Genomic DNA, 20887 nt, shown 5'->3' on the forward strand with positions numbered 1-20887 from the left:
TCTAGTGATCCTACAGTCAGTTATAAAAATACTTACACTGCTTTTGACATCTTTCAGCTTTGGAAGAATGTCTAATCCAAAACCATCTGCCTGTCCCCGAGTCTTGTTCCCACCATTCATGTAATTACCAAAGGCAAGAACCAGACCTAGAACCTGCATAACCCCTGACCCATTTTTCAATGTCTGCAAAATAGGATAAAGAACAATTTTTCTCAATTAAAATTTTGTATAACAGTTATCAATTTTTACAAGAGTTGTCATCACACAATATGCCAAGCTTCCAATATATTTACTAACATTTTAGGTCATATCCATTTACCATTATTCCTGCTTACAAATTGTAGTTCATTAGAAAATGTCTAAAATGCATGTTAAGAAGGTCACAAAAGACACAGAAGTTACATTTACATACACATATACACAAAGGAAAAAAACCTTAAATTAACTACATCAGCACAGAAAGGAAAAAAAAAACCCACACTAACTTTATCAACATATTCTAACAAACATTTCACACATAAACCAAAGGGAGCATTTGCAAGATAGTGAGCAAGCACCTAATGCCATGTCTCCTATTCTTTGCTAAACTAAAGAGGGCTAGAAAAAGGAAAATTGTGAAACAAGAACTATTTCAAGAGAAGTTCTTTGCAACTATTCTAATTTTACATACCTCCTTAGCAACCCAAGTAATCTGGCATCAGAACTAATACTAAAAAATGTTGACATAAAGAAATACATTTTATAAAGAGATTAAATTTACCCCAAATATTTCACACTTGTTTCTTCCAAAGCACTGTTAGGCTTAACTTTGTATTGCTTATACCCAGCTCATCAAGTTTTTTCAAAATGTTTTACTAACAGAAGAGAGAATGGTATTACTGCCCTTAGACTTTTTGATATTGACAATTTATGCAGAGTATTAGTAGTCTAACTTCAAGGAGGTATTTTAGCCTCAAAATTCAGCTATGCCGTTGTCTCCAAATCATTGGGATGGACTAATTATTAGCAATTTGTTGAGAAGTCTTTTCCAAAAATCAAAGAAAGCAAACAGAATGCTTTCAAATGGCATTCATTTGGATGTCGGATGTATGAAAGCCTCTGCAAAGTGAAGATTTTGCTTTGGCAGCAGCAGAAGGCACAGTATTCTCTAGAGGCTGATGTGCATTGGCAGGAATCTTATGATGCTGCAGTGAAGCCCTGAAAGCCAATCTGAACATGTGCTTTGATCTGGAAGCACCATCATAAAATGTTCCATTCGGCAGGACTGCGATCCTTCATATTTAATGAGGACTTAAAGTAAATAGAAAGAAAACTTTTGAAATATGAACATGACTGAATAAGATTAAATATCTGAAATCTAGCTCCAGCTTTCTATGGACCAGAACCCACCTCACACAACTTCTGGAGTAGTTCAAGTTTGCGACGAATCGAGCAAATGCTTTCTGAAAATGTTGACTGGAACAGGATGCAAAAGACTCTCTCTGAAAAGTTGGGTATTAGTGATAGTTCATAAAGGAACCTGAGGGAAGAAAGTCAAATGAAGAGGGAAAATATAATTCACATAAACAGATGTTTAGCCTTATATCATTCCTAGCAATTATGTACTTAAGATACTGCACTTTCCTAATGGAAATAGCCCACACATCTCCTGGAGGACTCCTCTTTGGCTATAAGAGGCATGCTTACTGTTCAGGTTTGTCCAAAGACTTGGCGTTTTCTTTTTCTTTGCATGATCTGCCATGCTTTTCAATTTTTTCCAATTCGTCTGTCTGTGCTCTCTGGAAAAAAGAAGACATTTTTTTCCTGAAAACCTGGCCAATTAAACTCTAAAGATAATAATTGTCTTCCTACAAAAATCACTCTATATTTTCATATTCCTTAGCATCTGTTTGTAGTAAAACTTTACTTAATTCATGAGGCATTTTAAAGTGTAAATATGTTTAATGCAAACCAGATTACCTCCAAATCTTCCAAATAATGTTATTGACTATTAGTAATCTGCAAAAGATTTATTCATTCAAGCATGCATTGAGACAATACATTTTTCCTTTCCTGTTCTTTTGGCTGTTTATATACTCTCTAGGATGAAAGAATTTGCTTTTAAAGTGGTATTTCTCATTCAAAAATCAGTCAAGTTGAATTTGAATGTAATGTGATCCTAAAGATTTATGTAAAGTTATTTCTCTGATGGTAAAAGAAACTATTTAACTATCTCAATCATTGTTCACTGCTATTTAGGATATGAAAAATTCACAATGTAATTATTATTTTGACTTTTAATGTGAACAACACAAAAATTGCAGAACATAAACACAATGTTTGGGTCCCTTTCCCTGTATTTTCTTTTTGGTAGAATCATATCTCTAAATTTATTTTCTTTTATATAAATATATACGCTCCCCCTCCCATGCACACATGAACTCAAGATCAAATTTACTGTCTTAACTTCAATTTTTGTGAATCTCCATAAAATGTTTTTAGCAGCATATAAAAAATGTTATAGACATAGAACAACAAATCTAGCTTTAACTAGACTACTTTTTTACATGTTACTTTTATCTATGTACATTTTACTAGGGCAGCTATACATGGTACAGTGGATAGAGTGCGAGGCCTAGAGTTAGGAAGTCCTGAGTTCAAAGCTGGCCTCAGACCCATTAGCTGTGTGACCCTGGGCAAATCACTTATCGTCATTTGCCTCAGTTTCCTCATTTATAAAATGAGCTGGAGAAGGAAATGGCAAACTGCTCCAGTATCTTTGCCAAGAAAAGCCCAAAAGGGGTCACAAAGAGCTGGACATGACTGAAATGACTCAAGAACAACATTTTGATATGGTTTATATTTTACAAAGATATGAAATCTATCATGTCACACATTCTGAATGCGTGGAAGGTAGAACCTCATCTCTTGTGCCTGAGTCAATTAGTTCCACAGCATGTAAATTTCATTCTGTATAATTCATTGTTAAAACACCAACACTGATCAACCAAGAAGTGCTTTGCGAGTCTGGATGGACTTTGGCCTGAGAAGTCTAGAGAAGATCTGTGGTCTCCTTGCAGTCCTGGGATGATTTCAAAATGTGACTTTTTCTGGTTGATGAACTCACATAAGAAAGACTTGTCTGTCACCTACAATGAGATATCTTTTAACTAGGGAAGAACAGGTGATGATTAACAGACTAAGGGGAAATATTGATTCCTTGATGGTTTGATACTTTGAGTTTAGAATAAGGATGAAATATAAAATCTTAGGAGGCAAATAAGGGAACAGTTTCTTACAAATACTCAGTTGCAGCAAAAGAATTGGAAAGCTATTTGAAGAACTCAATTTAATATATATTAAGTTCTGACTATAAACAGAGCACTTTGAGGGGTATATATATAGAACAAGACTGGGGTTTTGCTGCCATGGAGCCTCATAGTTTAGTATGAGTCATCATGGTATAGTAAAAAGTGTCTTGGTTTTGTAATTAGAGGGTCAGGTTTAACTCTAACTGCTGATGCTTAGTATCTGTGTGACCATGGACAAATTACTTAACCTTTCTGGGTCCCAGTTTCCTCATCTGTAAGTAATGACATCGAGTAGATGACTTCTACAATCCCTTTCCACTCTACATCTTTCGAACCTATGGTACATACATAACTAAATATAATCTACGATAATGTATCACTGCATAAGCTTTAGAAAATGTATGGGTAGGAATTAAACAGGTAGAGCAGGGAGGGCATTACAGGAAGAGGGAATGGTGGGATCAAAATACTTTTGAGCTACATATTCACTCTTCAGATAAATACGGAAGTTACCTCAACAGTTTAGAGAAGGGATTATTAAAAATTACTCACTTAAATGCATCTGTGTAAGTCAGACCAAGAACCCAGTGATGATGCACATTCTAAGGAGAAATATTGATTCTCTGATAGTATGACATAAATCAATCAATAAACATTTATTAGGTAGCTGCTGCGTATTAGGCAGTGTGCTAAGTGCTAGGGATCTAAATAGAAGCAAAAGACCGTCCCTGGTCTTGAGGAGTTCACAATCTAATGGGAGAGAAACTGAGAAAACAAATATGTACAAACAAGCTATAGCCAGGATAAAAAGAAAATAATGAACAGAAGGAAGGCCCTAGAATTAAGAGGGTTTGGTAAAGGTTTCCTGTAGAAGATGGGATTTTAGTTGGAATTTTAAAGAAGACAGGGAAGACATGAAGAAGAGCATTTCAAGAATGGTGGACAGACAGAGGAAATACCCAGAACCAAGAGACAGAATGTCTAGCTTCTGAAACAGCAAGTAAACCAATGTCACTGAATCAAAGAGTACCTGGAACCTGAATGTCAGCAGTCACAAAATGCCTCTAAACTTCTTTCCTGGGAAAGGGCAGGGCTTTAAAAAGCAAAATTGAACTCTGGTGGGCTTGGGTCCCATGCCACTCGAATTCTCTCCAGGATCCCCCTCCACCCCACTTCCATGATGCTCAGAGGTTCACACTCTCCACAAAGGAGACTAAAGACAAAATTTAAATTGAGCCACCCTGTAAGAGAGCTTTGACACTGATGTCAGGATCACATCATATTAGTGTTTTCAAAAACAGAACTATGATAAAGGCTAGAAATATTTTGGCAGCCAAGTGGCACAGTAGACAGAGTGCCAGGCCTGAAGTCAGGAAGACTTATCTTCCTGAATTCAAATCTGACCTCAGATACTTACTGTGTGACCCTGGGCAAATCATTTAACCCTGTTTACCTCAGTTTCCTCATCTATAAAATGAACTGGAGAAGGAAACGGCAAACCATTCCAGTATCTTTATCAAGAAAACACCAAATTGGGTAGCAAAGAGCTTTACCCTAAAATATAGCTCAAATTCTGGCTTTCAAACTACTAAAATCACTGGCATCGAAAGGAACTTAAAAAGAAAAGATGAGGGCTTATTCTGCTTCATCACCAACCCATTTATACTCCTAAGACCTAAATGCAAAAAAAGACTGGAAAAATTATGTGTATATATGTGTGTGTGTGTGTGTGTGTGTGTGTGTGTGTGTGTGTGTGTGTGTGTATTTTTTTAGATAGACTGTGCCGAACTAATAGTAGGAGCCTACTTCACCTGGTCCTCCAACTATTTGAGGGTTTAAACAATAGTATGGACACTAAATGCAAAAACCTGAATTTAACTATCTTACACATATAAATGGCTGGGGTTGCACACTACTTTCCAGAGCATACTCCATCCCCCACCCAATATGCCACAGAGGCCCTTCAATGCCCACTTTACTAGGGACAGGAAGTAATCAAGCCTGACAGCACTACTTGATGGCTGGTGCAAGACGTTCTACACACACCTGAGGTCCTACCTATCCTACTGTACCTTCCCATTTCTTCCCCTTTCTCCCCTTTGGGGAGATTGTCACTCTTATTTTGTCTTTAATGACCAATTGATTTCACTCCAGGCAATTTCTTTCCCACTCTGTACATTCCAAAGTCTTTAATCTCCTTCCTCCTTCTTTTCAAAATCTTATTCAATTATTTCAAGATAAATCTCTGCCACCCCCACATCTCCATCTTCAATTCACTTGTCAGAGGAAAAATAACCTTAATCGTAGGTGACAGGCTTAAAAGCAGTGTTATTGATACAACTTTACAATAAAAAAGAAAACTTTAGGTTTTTAAGTGAAATTAAAAAAATAAAGGCTGGCATGATCAGACTTTCAACTCCTTGAAAGTACTGAGAAGTCATTCATAGAAAATTTCCAACTCTGTCTATCCTTCTCTAATTTAAAATGCATATCATATTCCTCCAGGACTATCAAGATGATGATTGAAATATAAAACCTTATCTAAACACAAATTTACAATATACCAAAATATAATTGTATATGAATATTATATGAATATTTTTGTGTTTTCTCTGCTTGTTGGTTAGTGACTGGGAAGCAGCAAGGTGAGTTTCTTGTACTGGTTCACTAAATTCAATTTAACAAATTTTAAAAACATCTAATATGTAATTGGCAGCATTCTTTTCAGTAATAGAGATACAAAAATGAATGAAACATGGTTCCTGCCCTCAAGGAGCTCAAAATGTGGGCTCTATCACTACCTAGCCGTGTGACCTTGGGCATGTCCCTTATGGCCTCAGTTTTCTCATTTGTGAAATGAAAAATGGGAAGCAGATGAATTCTAAGCCCTAAAATGCCTTGTGAAAGATTCTATTAAATTCTCAAAAGTCTTTTTTCTACTTTTTTCTCTTCAAGTATACATTATTTCAGCAGCAAAGTGAATTAGTATTTGAGAGGATAGCCTGTGAATTCAATTATTATTTGTTAACATGGTTTCTACTGGAAAATCTGTTCTAAGTGCCAAACAACTCATTTGCAGATGAACTTTAAGATCCTAACTTGTTTGTAAGATGTGAACTTCTTGTATTAGCTTGACAGTCACTTGGGGAGGAAAATCATAAACAGAGACAGCAAAAGAGGAACCTAGAGATTTAGTTTTCCTTTTCTTTCTGCCAGTCATATTTCAGTACTAGCACTCTTAGACAAAAGCAGAAAATTTTCTCCCAGCTGCCTGTCTTGGCAAGGACCACACACTGATATACATTGTTATGGTGCCTTATAAACAATTAAAGACTGCAGAGGTGACCATTATCCTTATAAAAATTCTCTGTATCTTAAAATATTCTCAAAGGTGAGGAGTATAGGCCATTTCAAAATAATGTAAAGAAAAGAACTTTGGACTTGGAGTCAGGAGAGTGAAGTTTAAAATGCACTTCAGATACTAGTTCTGTGATTATACTGCAAGGTAATTAACATTTTAGAGCCTCGGTTTCTTCATCTACAAAAAGAAAATACACTACCGAGTCTCATAGGAATGTCACAAGAAAAGTGATTTGTATACCTTAAAACACGCAATGTGAGTTGCAATGGTTGGTAATGATTCAAACTTGTCAGAATCAGAAGAAAATGATGATAATCTTGTAAATAATAATAAAACACAAATCTCCTGAGGTATATACTTTACATTTTGTGCTGATTCTTCTATTTCTCCCTAAGTGGGGAGGTTAAATGAGTAAAGAACCCAAAAGTATTCACTGGGGAACCATCTTTCAGACATTGTTAGCCAAGAAAGAAAACTTGCCAGAGAGTCTGTAGATGTTGCCATAAATAACACCCAAGTGCCCATCCCCTTCTCCCTCTCCCCCTCCCACCTTTCCATCTAGATTCAGGAGGTATCACTACACACCTGACACAAGGCTTGAATGTATTCTTTAATTTGTTTGGTAGTCAACAAAGAGAAATTCTTCAAGAAGTTAAAAACAGTTTTTGACCAGCTGTGTTAAAAATAGATCAAAGAACATCTCTTAAGGCTAGCAGGATACAAGAACTGCTGGACTAACACCTATGCTTGTTTTTGTAAGGTAGGTTGGTGTCACTTCATTTACTTATTCACATCTTCCCTAAAGACACTGAACTCTATACTATCACTTATGGTGCTGTTCTTGATGCTTGTTAACTATCCTTATGTACTGCATATATACTGCAACCTGGTGGAGAGGGGTGCCAGACTGAATCAAGAGAAGGGACTAACAAGGCCATTTTCTATTTTTGTCATGAAATTTTTATGGAGTTTTGACCACTTACAATCAATAAATTGACATTTACTGAGGTCTTCCTATATGTAAAGGACTGCATTAAGTACTATGAGGGATATAAAACTATAGGAATGGGGTATAATACGGCTCAGTGGATCAATCAACAAGCAGTATCCTATGTGTCAGGGACCATGTTAAACACTGAAGATAGAAAGATAGAAGTAAAATACACTACCCCTAGAGAGCTTATGTTTTAACAGTAGAGCCCCCAGGTAAATGTGGGCAGAGGCAGATAGGTAGTGCAGTGGACAGAGTGCCGGACTTGCTGTCAGGAAGCTAAAATTTGGCCTTAGATACAAGGTGTGTGACCCTGGGTGAGTCATTTAACCTCTGTCTGTCCTAGTTTCCTCAATTGTAAAATGCGGATAATAATAGCACCTATCTCCCATGGTTGTTGCGAGATTAAAGGGAAATTTTGTAAATCACTTTGTAAATCACATTTGTAAATCACTTCACAAACCTTAAAACACTATATAAATGTTAGCTATTATATCATATTTATTGTGATTATTATATTTTATTATTATGTAAATATACAACAGAGGTATACATGTATAGATTAAAGAGGTATGAAGGACTCAGAGAATAGTTTGAGCTCAATTTTTTGGGGGGGGACCTGGCCAATATTGGAATTTTTTCAGTATTTGTAACAGAGCTTTACCTTGCTTTATCAACAGGGACAGAGAAAGGGGGAGGTAGAGAAGGTGAACTTAATGAAAAATAAAATAAATATTAATTTAAAACAAAAGGAATATAAGGTTGTTTGGGGAGGGAGGGCATTAAGAGCTGTGAAGATCAGGAAAAGGGTTCAAGTATCATATTGGGTTTGAAGCAATCCCAAAAGCAGAGATGAAGAGGGAATCTATTCCAACCTCAGGGGCAGCCCAGTGCAAAAACATGGGAGATAGAGTGTCTTTTGTGAGAAATGGTAAGCAGGTGATTACAGCTATACACCAAAATGTGTAGAAGAGAATAAAGATTAAGAAGGTGTAAAAGTAGGAAGGAGCTTGATTGTATAAAGATTTAAAGGGTAAATGGAGGAGTATATTTGATATCAGAGTTAAAATGAAACCAGTGTAGTTTACTAAATAGGTGCAGGAATTGAGACGCCTAGACCTGTACTTGAGAAACAACACTTTGACAGCTCTAGGTAAAGGTGGGTTGGAGTGGGGAGTAGCTCCAATGAGGTTGGGAGACCAAATAGGAGGTTGTTGCAAAAGGTCAGGCAAGACATGGTGAGGGCCCAAACTAATGTGTGATTGGTGAAAAGTGAGCATTTGTGAGTGATGTGGAGATAGAAAAAAAGAGTTGGCAACTGATTGGAAATGCGAGATGAATGAGAGTGGGGAGCAGAGCAAGATACTGACGTGGAAAAGTTACATGTCTGGGAGAATGGTGATACCCTAACCTCAATAGGGAAATTCAGAAAAGGGATCAGATTTAGAGGCAAAAGATAATGAATTCTGTTTTGAAAATGGTGAATTTCAACTGCCTTTGAGCCATGCAATTCAAAATGTCTAATAGGTAATTGGTAATGTTGAATTAGAGCTCTGCTGAAAGACCAAAGTTGGACATCTCTATCTGGAAAACATCTATGGAGAAATGATAACTATAAATACAAGCAGTGTTTTCCTTGTTCCCCCAGCTATTGATGTCTTCATCTTTTTTTTTTTCTTTCAATCAGGGTTAGGTGACTTGCCCATGGTCACACACCTAGTAACTATCTGAGCGCAGATTGAACTCAGTTCCTCCTAACTTCAGGGCTAGTGCTCTATCGACTGAACCACCTAGTTGCCCCCCTTTTTTCTTTTTTTTAAATGCCTTCACCTTTCAGATTATCTTCTTATACTTTGGTATGTATCTTGTATGTACCTAAATGTTTACATGTTTTATCATGTTAGCATGTAATCTCCTTGACAGTGTGGGCTATGTGGTTTTTGTTTTATGTTGCTTTTCATTATATCTCCAGAATTTAGCACAGTGTTTGGCAAAAGTGAGTCAAGTCAAATCAACAAGCATTTATTAAGTGCTTCCTTTATGCCATGGTACTGTGCTAAGCTCTGGGGATACAAATACAAGCAAAAAGAAAGATAGTCTCTGCCCTCAAGGAGTTAACATTTTTAGAAAGCTGAAGCATGGTGGCAAACTCTAGAGAGTCAGAAGGAGAACCAGGAGAGAAATATATAAGTGGTTGATGACTGACAAAATTCATGGAACCTGATAAAATTAACAAATGAGAAAGTATATAGAGAAAAGGACTTGGGAAAGATGTTTGGGATATATAACTAGTTAGTGGGAATCACATTGCATGATGAACCAGCAAAGGAAACTGAGAAAAACTGTTGACAGGTAAGAGGAGAAGCAGGAGGGAACAATGCCACAAAAAAAATCTCTTTTTTCTACTGGATTCTTTTGTGTATCCAAAAGGAGGGTTTGTCTACCAATTAAGAGATTACTAGTCATTTAAGAGAGAACAGTTTCAGTTGAGTGATCATGCCAGAAATTAGATTGCAGAGGGTTTGCAAGAAAGTGAGCTGAGAGGAAATAGAGGCTATCAGAGTAGAGAGTTCTTTCAAAGGATTTGGCTGAAAAAGACAAGGGAGTTTTAAGATCACAGCTAGCAGGGATGAAAGAATATAGTGACTTTTTTATAAAGGTGGAGAAGACATGGGTGCTTTTGGCAGCAGGGGAGAAACCAGTAGATATGGAGAGTTTGATGATAAGAGAGACATCAGGGCTCATAGGAGGGGCAATATGTGATACAAAATGGGAAGGGATCATGGGTATATGTAGAGGGTTTGGTTTTGGTGAGAGGGCCATTTCATCAGAGGCCAAAATAATGATGGAAACAGTGGGAGATGATGTCAAAGACTTGTGAGATAAGGAGGAAAGGCTGTGAAATGAGAAAAAGGGTAAAAAAAGGAGCTCACAGTCAATGTCCAGGGCTTCCTTTGTAAATGAGGCAAGAAATTAAGCTTTTGTAGGTAGGGGTTAGGGGGTGGCATGGGAAACAAATGCATGGGAAATCAAATCCAAGTGTTATTTTGCCTTTCAAAGCTATGTCTCAGAAAGAATTTTTGACCAAAGTTGGAATAAAATCAATAAACAAAAGTGTTAACAATATAAGATGACAATTCAAGAGATATCAAAGCATTTATATCATTTCAGAATCAAGAGTAGCAAGGGACCTCCGGACACTACCCATCACATCCCATGCCATCTACATCATTGCCTTTTCCAAACTTAAAGTGACATTTTTTACAACTTCTACACTTGATCATCCAAGCCTTCAATTAAAGACATAAAGAGAAGGAAAATATACTACTTCCCAAAGCAGCTCACTTTTGGACATCTCTAAAAGTCCAAAACTATTTTCCTTACATCAAGACAAAACTGCCTCTCTGAAACTTCTGCCAACTTTTACTCCTAGTTCGAAGAAATATGTTCAATGGGTATTTAAGTGTTTTGGGTTAGAAGTAAGTTAGAGTAAGTTCACAGTGTGATGATTTATCTGGGAAGACTTAACCAGGAAGCCAGCTAAATATTAAAACTCTAAAATGTTAAATATGTTTATTATTATTAAATATTTATTTTTATTTAAATATCCATTCATTTATTCATTCATTGGTTGATTGGTTATTGAAAAATTAGGGAGAGCAACCATTTGTTCCTTTCAAAGTTAGATGCCTTTCAAAGCTACGTCTCAGAAAGAATTCTTAACCAAAGATGGAGTAAAATCAATAAAAAAAGATAAAATGGATAATTTCAATTACATTAAACTTAAAACCTTTGCTAAAAAATTCACTGGAACTAGAATAAGAAACAAAGGTGCTGTTTAGACAGAAAAAAAACCTTTTCCATAATTATCTCTGTTAAAATCCTGCTACAGGAGATATGTAGGTAACTAATACAAATATATAAGAAGAGTCATTCCCCAGTAAATAAGTTGTCAAAAATATGAACAAGCAAAAAAAAGAGCTACAAACTATCAAAAGCCATCTAAATCTATGATATGAGAAATGCAAATTGAAACAACTTTGAAGTTTTATCTCACAACTCAAAAGTTGACAAAAATGACAAAAAATGGGAGTAATCAATGTCAGAGGGTCTGTGGAAAGGCAGCTACTTTAATATGCCACTCTTGAACATGTGAAATGATTCATCCATTCTGGAGAACAATTTGGAATTATGGTAAGAATGTGACTAAAACACCCATGCCCTTTGACCCAGAGGTTTCACTGCTATGCTAAAACCCCACGAAGGTCAAATATAGAAAGAATGGTATTATATGCACCAAAATATTTGCAGCATCATCTTTTTTTGGAAGCAAAGAACTGAAAACAAAATAGAATCCTGCCGCATGGATAATGGTTAAGAAAGTTGTGATACAAGAAAGGACTTAATAACTAATACAAAGTAAAATAATTTAGACCAGGAAAAAATATGTTCAATAACAGTTAAAATGGAAAACAAAAAAATTAAAATCTATAATTATCATAACTAAGCTTATCCTTGAAGAAGAGATGGGAAAATAAGCTTCTTTCTTTTCTTTGCAGAAATGGAGGATTATGGATTTGGAAGACTGCAAATGCCAACCATAATATTTTAGCTACTGTTGTTTTACTGATTTGTAATTTTTCCTATTTTTTAAAAAAAATATTGTATATTATTATTGTTGTTGTTGTTATTTCAGTTTTGAAACTCTTGCCTTGATGTTCCAAGATCCTATTTGGAGAATGCCTCACGTGGAGGCTGACTGCTTCAGCCATGTGTCACTTTACTCTCCTACCATCTTATTACCAGCTACTTTGCTGATACTTGCAACTCTCGGCCCCTCATTTCTCCCATTTTCCAGTTTCAGAAACATAATTTTATCACTATTTCCACTGCTGCTGAAAATGGTATTTTGATCCACTCACCAGTAAATCTACTTAGTATTCCTGTAACTTTCCAAATCCCATGAGGTGATCACTGTCCTCTCTTACCCTACAAATTCTTTGAGGACAGGGACTTTTTTAATTCTATTTCTGGATGCCTCAGCACTTACTATAACTTGAGGCATGAGGTAAGTGGTTACCAAATGCATTTCATTCATTCATTTATTTGTAGCTCCCTGATTGAGGTAAGGAATACATTCAGAAATAAATGTGATGTAACAACAAAAGACAACAATGAAAATATTTTAAATTAAAAACCAAAAGCCAAAGAACTTTGTTGAAGACAGCATTAAGAACAAATATCTCATCAAAAGTAATGCTATAAGTGATGATTACAATAACTAATAAAAATAACTAACATTTCTACTACACTTTAAGGTTTGCCAAGCACTTTACAAACATTATCATAAATAATTCTCACAACAACACAGCGAGAGAAGTGCTGTTATTTTCTGCCTTTAATAGATGAAAAAAAAAAACTAAGACTGACAAAGGTTAAACAACTTGCCCTGGGTCACCCAACTAGTATCTGAGGCAGAAATTGAAGTTGTGTCTTCCTGACTCCAAGCCTAACATTCTACTACACCATTTCTCTAGCACGATTATGATGACAGGCTTCTGTGGGGTTTCCTGCAACCATAATCACCATTTATATAATTTCTATAAGGGAAAAAATATAAAGAGTTCCAAGTAATCCACTGCTGCACTAGAACCCACTGGTACATTGGAGACTACCTATACAACACTGGCTAAGTGGTAATTCCTCTAATTACAAAAATTATTTTTCAGTAGATAATCTGGGATCTTTAAGAGCTACAGTTATATAACATAATATAAGAAGTTTTCCCATCCCCCTACCCAGCAGAAAATAATAACATATTATAGATTTATAAATGTCTTGGCTGACAGGAAATTTCAAAATGCTGGTCCCATATACTACATGGAAGGCTAAACTTATTTATCCATTGGCTGAAAGGTTTCCCCCCCTCCAGAAAACTGGAATCGAATTTCCATCACTTAACCCCATATTGGCAAGTATGTAAGCTACCAAAAACACTGAGCCAAAGGTACACAGATCACCATCTGGAAGCATTTAACTTTGCAAATGTGATCACTATTTAAGGAAATCATGATTGGAGTTGTGCATCCTTGCTTAGAAGCTTGGTTATTTATCTACATCATAAGCCTGTTGCTCAGTGAATTCATATATTTATTTATTTTGCAAATGATGGGACAAGGAAATAACAAAGGGATGCTCCCTTCAAACATAATATCCAAACACTCTAAAAATGAATATTTTTCAAAATATTACCAGTATTTTCAGCCAAAGATGCAGATTAGGTAACTATTTTTAATATTACAATAAAAACCTAGGGTAACATGATGGTTCTCTGGTCAAATCACATCTATAAAAACCTAAAAGTTACATTTATGCAGTGTCTAGTTTATATCATAGATCAAAGGCCCAAGATGTAGGAGTTCATTCCATGCTCCAACTGTAGCACTACAGAGTATTGTGCATACATTAGCTGGTTGCAGTTTATCATTTCTTAGACAGCTTCAACGGCTATTTGGTGTTGTATGTTGGTAAAATAATTTTGGTTTAATAATGACTATTATCTTTAAGGCTTACTTGCCATGAGAATACTTGTAATAATTAACGACTTAGATATCAGAAGAAGTCATTCACTGTAAGATAGTGAAAACATTAGTAAGGGGAGAATGTAGGAGAAACGATTTCCGTGCCCTACCAAGTTATAAACTTTACTGTACTTCTCAAAAGAGAAAAGCAAAAGGCAATTGTGAAAGAAAGAATACCAATTTCTGTAAAGACCTAAAAACAATGCCAGAAGGAGACAGACATGGATTGTATAAACAATCCAGTACCACACACATAGGGACACTCAATAAATGTTCTTTTGGAGGTCCCTTAGGGACCAAAGGAGAGTTGCAATAAAAGCAGTGGTAGGCAAGTCTTTCCGTTACTATGTGAAACTTTCACTTAAGATTGGAAGCACAATGAAAAGAAAAATGAAAGCCGCAGAGATCAAGGCTAATATCTGTGGTCATTAAAGTTTCAGTATAGAAGTGTTATTTTCATCACTGATAAAAATAATACCTGGGACCCATCAAATATATTAGTATCCCTTGTCTCTTTCTAGGCAAGTTTCAATTTAATCCAGTACTTAGCAAATAGCTACTAGGAGCAAAGGGCTATAATATGGAAAAATACTGGAAAAAATACAAACATGAATACATCAGGGTCCTAACCTCAAGGACCTTGCATTCTAGTAAGATAAATCACACACAGACATACACACACACACACACACTCACATGCACACAAAGGACTATAATATGAAATATTATAGGAACTCTGAGCTGAAATTAGAAAAGTTGACAAAGTCTTGACTTGCTTTTAGGCAGCTAGCTAGGTATTGCAGTGGATAGAGTACTGGGCCTAGAGTTGTTCAATTATTTGAGTCATGGCCAATACTTCATGACCCAATTTTGGGTTTTCTTGGCAAAGATACTAGAGTGGTTTGCCATATCTTTCTATGGAACCAGGAATATCTGAGTTTAAATCCATCCCTTAAACACTTACAAGTTATGTGATCGTGGGAAAGTCACTTAACCTTTGTCTGACTCAGTTTCCTTATCTGGAAAATGGGTATTAATTACAGCACCTTATTTTTAGGATAAAATGAATAATTTTTGTTAGGCAATTTACAAACTGTAAGGTACTATAAAATGCTAATTGTTATTAGTATTCTTATGATAATTCTTTTCTTTACAAATAGTGACAGAAGAAGAAAATAGAATTACTTTTCCAGATATGAGTCTGACCAATAAGAAGGAACTGGTTATAAATGTTAAAATTACAGAAATCCTGAGAAAAAAGTAGCCAATGATACTTTAATTGGGGGGGGGGCGGGAATGGTAATAGTCTGAAGTGCTTTCTAGATTCAGTATCAGTCGGTTTCAGAGTTCAGAGATAGGATCATGGCAGATTCCTATGGACTAAGATCTTAAGGTTAATTCAGTTTAAGAAATGCTGAGAAGATTATTCTGACATGTTGGTAGCACAAGAACAGATAATTTCTTTGAAAAAGAAAAGTGAGTGTGGTCTAAAGAGACTTATGTGGATGAATGGGGAATTTTTTTAAACAATATAACAGATATACGTGTGTGTGTATATATATATATATGTACATACATATATGCATGTGTGCGTGTTATCAGTCATCTAATCAATTCTGTTTCCTTCATTAGTATAAATTAGTTTTACCCACTCACTTGTTAATTCTGTGATTCTGTGAAGTCTTGTCTATGTCTTTCTATAAATGATACGCTATTATTTTTATCTACTTCTTTTAATATTCCATGGATACCAGTGAAATAATTAGGATGTCCATCTGTTATCCACTTTAACTACAGGATGAGATGATATTTTTGTGATCATAAATAACCATTATATTAGCTTTTCTGCAATTTCTACTAAGTAAAATTAGTAATACTATGTCATAGCCTGTTTATACCTGTCTTTACCTTGCCTTTTATTATTTTACGGATTGATCAATTGCCTGAAATTTTCATCCTTCAGAGACCATTAGAGCTCCACAAATCACAGCAGTATAACATCACTGGAGAGATACTGGTTTTAGAAAAACGGAATTTGGGGTCACTAAAAATACTTTTTTGTTGTTGTTCAATCATGTCTGATTCCTCATGACCTCATTTGCAGTTTTCTTGGCAAAGACACTAGAGTTGCTTGTCATTTCCTTTTCCAGCTCATTTTGCAGTTTAGGAAACTGAGGCAAACAGGGTTAAGTGATATGCCCAGTCACACAGCTAGTAAGTATCTGAGTCTGGATTTGAACTCAGGTCTTCCTGACTCCAGACCTAGAGCTCTATCCATTGTGCTACCTAGCTGCTCTAGAGCTACCCAATTTCAAGAACACAATCTAGTGCAATCTCCATCTTTAAATTAAGCCCAATCTCCATTGTCAAATCATCTCTGAACCCTGTTTACTTGCCATTTGCAGTGCTGGATCCAAATGAATAGGAATTTTTGAACTACCTCAATAGGTAGATAATTAACTGCTTATTATAAAATATGACACATACTTTGCATCTAAGTTTTTCTTTGATTAAGCTCCTCTCTTCTGAGTGGCTGTGGATCTCAGTGATAAGTTTGTATAATATGTTAGAGTTTTATGCAATCAGCACAATGTCATCTACAAAAAAGCATTGGATGACCTTGTCATTTATATGGAATACCATGTCAATTTGGACTTAAGACAATGTATACTCTACAACACCAGCAAACACTTTTAGTTCCATGTCTTCAATATGTGTTTCTTGGTATATGCCTGTCTTGCTATGAGGAATCAGAGATCACTGAATAAAGTTGTTCCTAGGGTTGCATATAGTACAGATTCTTGTAGATTTCAACATGGGGCATAAGAAAGGTTTTGCTTAAGTGAAGTCTGCATACTTTTCTCTACCAAGTCAAAAGTTTTTGCTTTTCAGTCAAAAATTAAAACACACTGGGATCTTATATCCTTTCTACCTCTCAGTTATCTATATGACTGAATATGTGATCTGCTATAGAAACCTGACTCTGAAAGCCTGCTTTTTTCTTCTGCATATTTTCATTAAAGAAATGTTCAATCTATACATAGACCAATCTTATAATTTTATGGGAATGAGAAAGTAGACAAAGGTATCAATAGTTAATTATTTCACCCTGAGCATTGTTTTAGGGAGTAAAAGCAGAATCCTTGATTTTTTTCCTATTCTTTCAAGAATTACCACCTCTTTGGAATGTTTTGAAAACTGATTCAAATACTTTTAAAATTGTGTTACATTCAGCAAGGTGTTCTTTTGCATGTATATTGCATTGGAATCAGCTACTTTTAACTCACTTCCTATGCTTAAGTGCCATATGAAATATATCATTTACTAAGTTGATGTCTAATTTGGGGGGTTCTGCTGTCATCCATAATGAAATGATATTGTTTCAGATGTGCTAGCAGATCTATTCAATTTCATATCTGTTGCCTTCCTTCCAGTTTTATCATTAAATGTTCTCAGGATGATCAGACTTTCTAAGAGATTGTTATCCACTCTACTATATTTCAAGTACTTCTAATAATTTTCTATTGTCATTTATTATAATGCTTTGCGAATGAGCTTGCATTATGTTAGGTCTGCCTTTGGTCTTCCATGTTGTTTTGCTTGGCCAAGAGATGAAATGTTTGCTGGCTGAGGCATTTTCTGGGCCTTCTTGTTGTATTAATTATTTAAACTAGTTAATCCTCTTTAACAAAAAGTAATAATTAGAGTTAATGTCTTTATTTGACCTAGTTTCATTTTTTCAAAGTAAATGCCTTATTTAAATATGACAGGCTAGAGCAATTTTAATTGTACACAGTGCCTTCAAATCTTAATCCTTTTTCTAGTTTGGTATTCATTTTGACCTTTACTCCGACTAGTTTAAGATCTGCCTGCCCAGAGACATCTGATTCAAAAATGATTCCCATGGTGGGAACCAGTTATTTCCTGTCCATTAAGATCCAATCAATATCATTTTTGGTGTGTGATGTTGTTTGACATGTCCAGAACCTTCTGACTCAGTCCCTAAATAATGTTTTCATGATAGAAGTTTTTTTTAGCTGTCTACAAGCTTCTTATAGCTTCATATTTGTACTGCCTAATCATATTTACAACACATCTTTTGCTGGCCTTCTCTATGCCCACAATCCTGCTGATGTTGCTTGTTACTGAGGCATGTCATGATTTAATGTAGAGGAGCCAATCAAATTCAGCATAAAATGTATATACTTATCCAGATTTTGCAAAACACATAGCTATAGACTTTTCAACGGTGACCTGTTTGCTTAAACTCATGAACACTACAGAATGAGATAACCAAATGTTCCATGAAAAATATCTCTTGTAACTTTTAGACATATCCGACTTATGCCTATTCCTTTATTAATCTGTCCAAGAATAGTCAGTGAGTCAGTCTTCCCTTTGGCTAGAATAAAGAGTGGCATAGTCCCATAATAATACCAGGTGAGCTTCAGTAAAAAGATGAGTATATGGTTTTACTTAAGCTAAGTTATATCAAGGTGGGGAAAGGGCTGGAGACAATTGCAATGGCAATGATAAAGGAAAGGGAGGGGTTGAAGAAGAAGAGAGAGGAAATTCTCAGACACTTAGTAGCTGTGTGACCTTGGGCAAGTCACTTAACCCTATTTGCCTTAGTTCCTCATTTGCAAAATGAGCTGGAGAAGGAAATGGCAGAACACACCAGTATTTTTGCAAAGAAAATCCCAAATGGTGTCATGGCAATTTGGAATAACTCAACAATAATAACAAATGAGGTCTCTCCAAACCAAAGCAACTGACCATGAAGACAACTCGGTGAGAAGGTTGAAACATTACTGACATTACTACTTTGCAGAAGTCAGGGCTTTCTCCATTAGCATGTAAACAATGAATTAGCACTTCATTTTTTGTAGTTGTATTCATTTATTCACCTTCTGCATTTAAAAAAAATCCTGCTCAATTCTGTCTTTATCAAGAGGAATGATTTATAATTAAGCATTGTAAATGTCATTTCTTTCATTTAGGAAAACATTCTACTTCGTAGTATGTTATCCATTAATGTAGTGTATTCTCCTTTGTTGCCCTGAAAAAAACAAATGATAAAACAAAGCATCTGAATACTATATTTCAGAAAATCATAAAAGGAAAATACCTGAAACTATTGGGATTAGGTAACAAAGAAGAGCAAAAGCATCCATAGGATTTCATTGGAGAGAAATCCAAAATTTAACTTGCCCCAAAATGTAGCAGTCAAACTCCTGAGCTTTAATGACAAAGAAAAATGTTTTAAAACTGCCTGGAGGAGGCAGCTTGCCATATAATTGACTTATAAATGGCTACTACTATATATCACATAGGACAACAGAAAAAAATATATATAATGAAAAACATGTGAAATGGTATGCCAAAAAGCCAAGGAAAATGATTTACATAACTTAATATAAAGGTACATATTTTCCTACATGAAAGAAAAAGTACCTATAACAATAAGCTTAATCTTAAAATATTCTTCTTGATAAAAACAGAACTGAGGAGGATTTTTACAATGCAAAAGGTAAAGAAATCCATACAGCTACAAAAATGTGAGGTGATAATTCAATGTTTACATGATGTATGGAGAAAACTCCATCTGCTGCAGGAAGCCTTTTTCAGTTCCCCTTAATCTTAGTGCCTTCCCTTAAAGGAGACTACAACATTCTCAATTTGTCCTGTATATATCTTATTTGTACATAGTCATTTGCATACTATCTCCCCCCAGTAGACTGTGAACTCCTTGAGGGCAGGGTTGGGGATTTTTTTGACCTTTCTTTGTATTCCCAGCACTTATCACAGTGTCTGATACCTTGTAGACTTTTAATAAATGCTAACTGTCTGACTGACCAACGGGGGAAGATTCTGATTTTCTAGGTATTTGCAGTGTGATCAGGAAGAAGTAAGATTAGACTTGTTCTGATTGGTCCTGGAGGCAGAACTAGGAACAATAGATAGAAGTACCAGAAAGGAAGGTCTTGGTTCAATATAAGGGAAAAACAAACACAAAAGCTTTCCAACAATTAAAGATGACCAAAAGTGAAAAGTTACTTTGGTAGGTATTTTACTACAGATCTTTAAGCTGGAGAAAAGGAGACAGGAGGCTTCTGCTGACTAGAGATAGAAAACAAAAGTGTCTATACCCAAAGTTTGGAGAAAACTGATTTTCAACATTATGGGCTAATGAGTTTGACTTAATTTTTAAACTTAATTTCTGGAACTATATTAACAGACATAAAATACATGGCTCATGGGCCCTTATAAAAGGGAAGCAGTAATCAATAGAAGTCAGCAAGGATTCATCCAAAATAAGACCTAGCAAATTAAGCTGATTTCCTTTATCAGACTTGTTAAACTGCTAGATTAGAGGGTTGCTAATGATATGCTATATTTATTTACTGAAACATTAGCACAGCATTGGAGAGAAGTGAGTTAAAAGAAAGTACAGTGTGATTTTGAATTACTTGACCCTGAAAAAGTAGGAATTCAGGGATCAATATGAACCTAGATAAATATCTCAAGGATTAGTCCCCAGAGATCTGTGCTTAGCCCTATTCTTAGGGGGGATAGATGGATGGAGGAAAGGGAGGGAGGGAGGGAGGAAGGAAGAAAACATTCCTTTATTAAGTGACTTCTATGTGACAATCACTTTGCTAAG

General features: G+C 35.6%; 1 protein-coding gene across 1 annotated transcript in view; it reads right to left on the bottom strand.

The window, feature by feature from the left end:
* The window catches only part of FMN2 (formin 2), a 478670-nt gene that overhangs the window by 152971 nt on the left and 304812 nt on the right, over positions 1–20887 (bottom strand). The window contains exons 10-12 of the mRNA XM_036757134.1: positions 1687–1778; positions 1390–1519; positions 37–183 (exon numbers count right to left, since the gene is read on the bottom strand). Coding sequence (XP_036613029.1) covers positions 37–183; positions 1390–1519; positions 1687–1778 — 369 coding nt within the window. The remainder of the gene's footprint in view (positions 1–36; positions 184–1389; positions 1520–1686; positions 1779–20887) is intronic.

The sequence above is a fragment of the Trichosurus vulpecula genome, chromosome 4 (genome assembly GCF_011100635.1).
Source record: "Trichosurus vulpecula isolate mTriVul1 chromosome 4, mTriVul1.pri, whole genome shotgun sequence".
NCBI lineage: Eukaryota > Metazoa > Chordata > Mammalia > Diprotodontia > Phalangeridae > Trichosurus > Trichosurus vulpecula.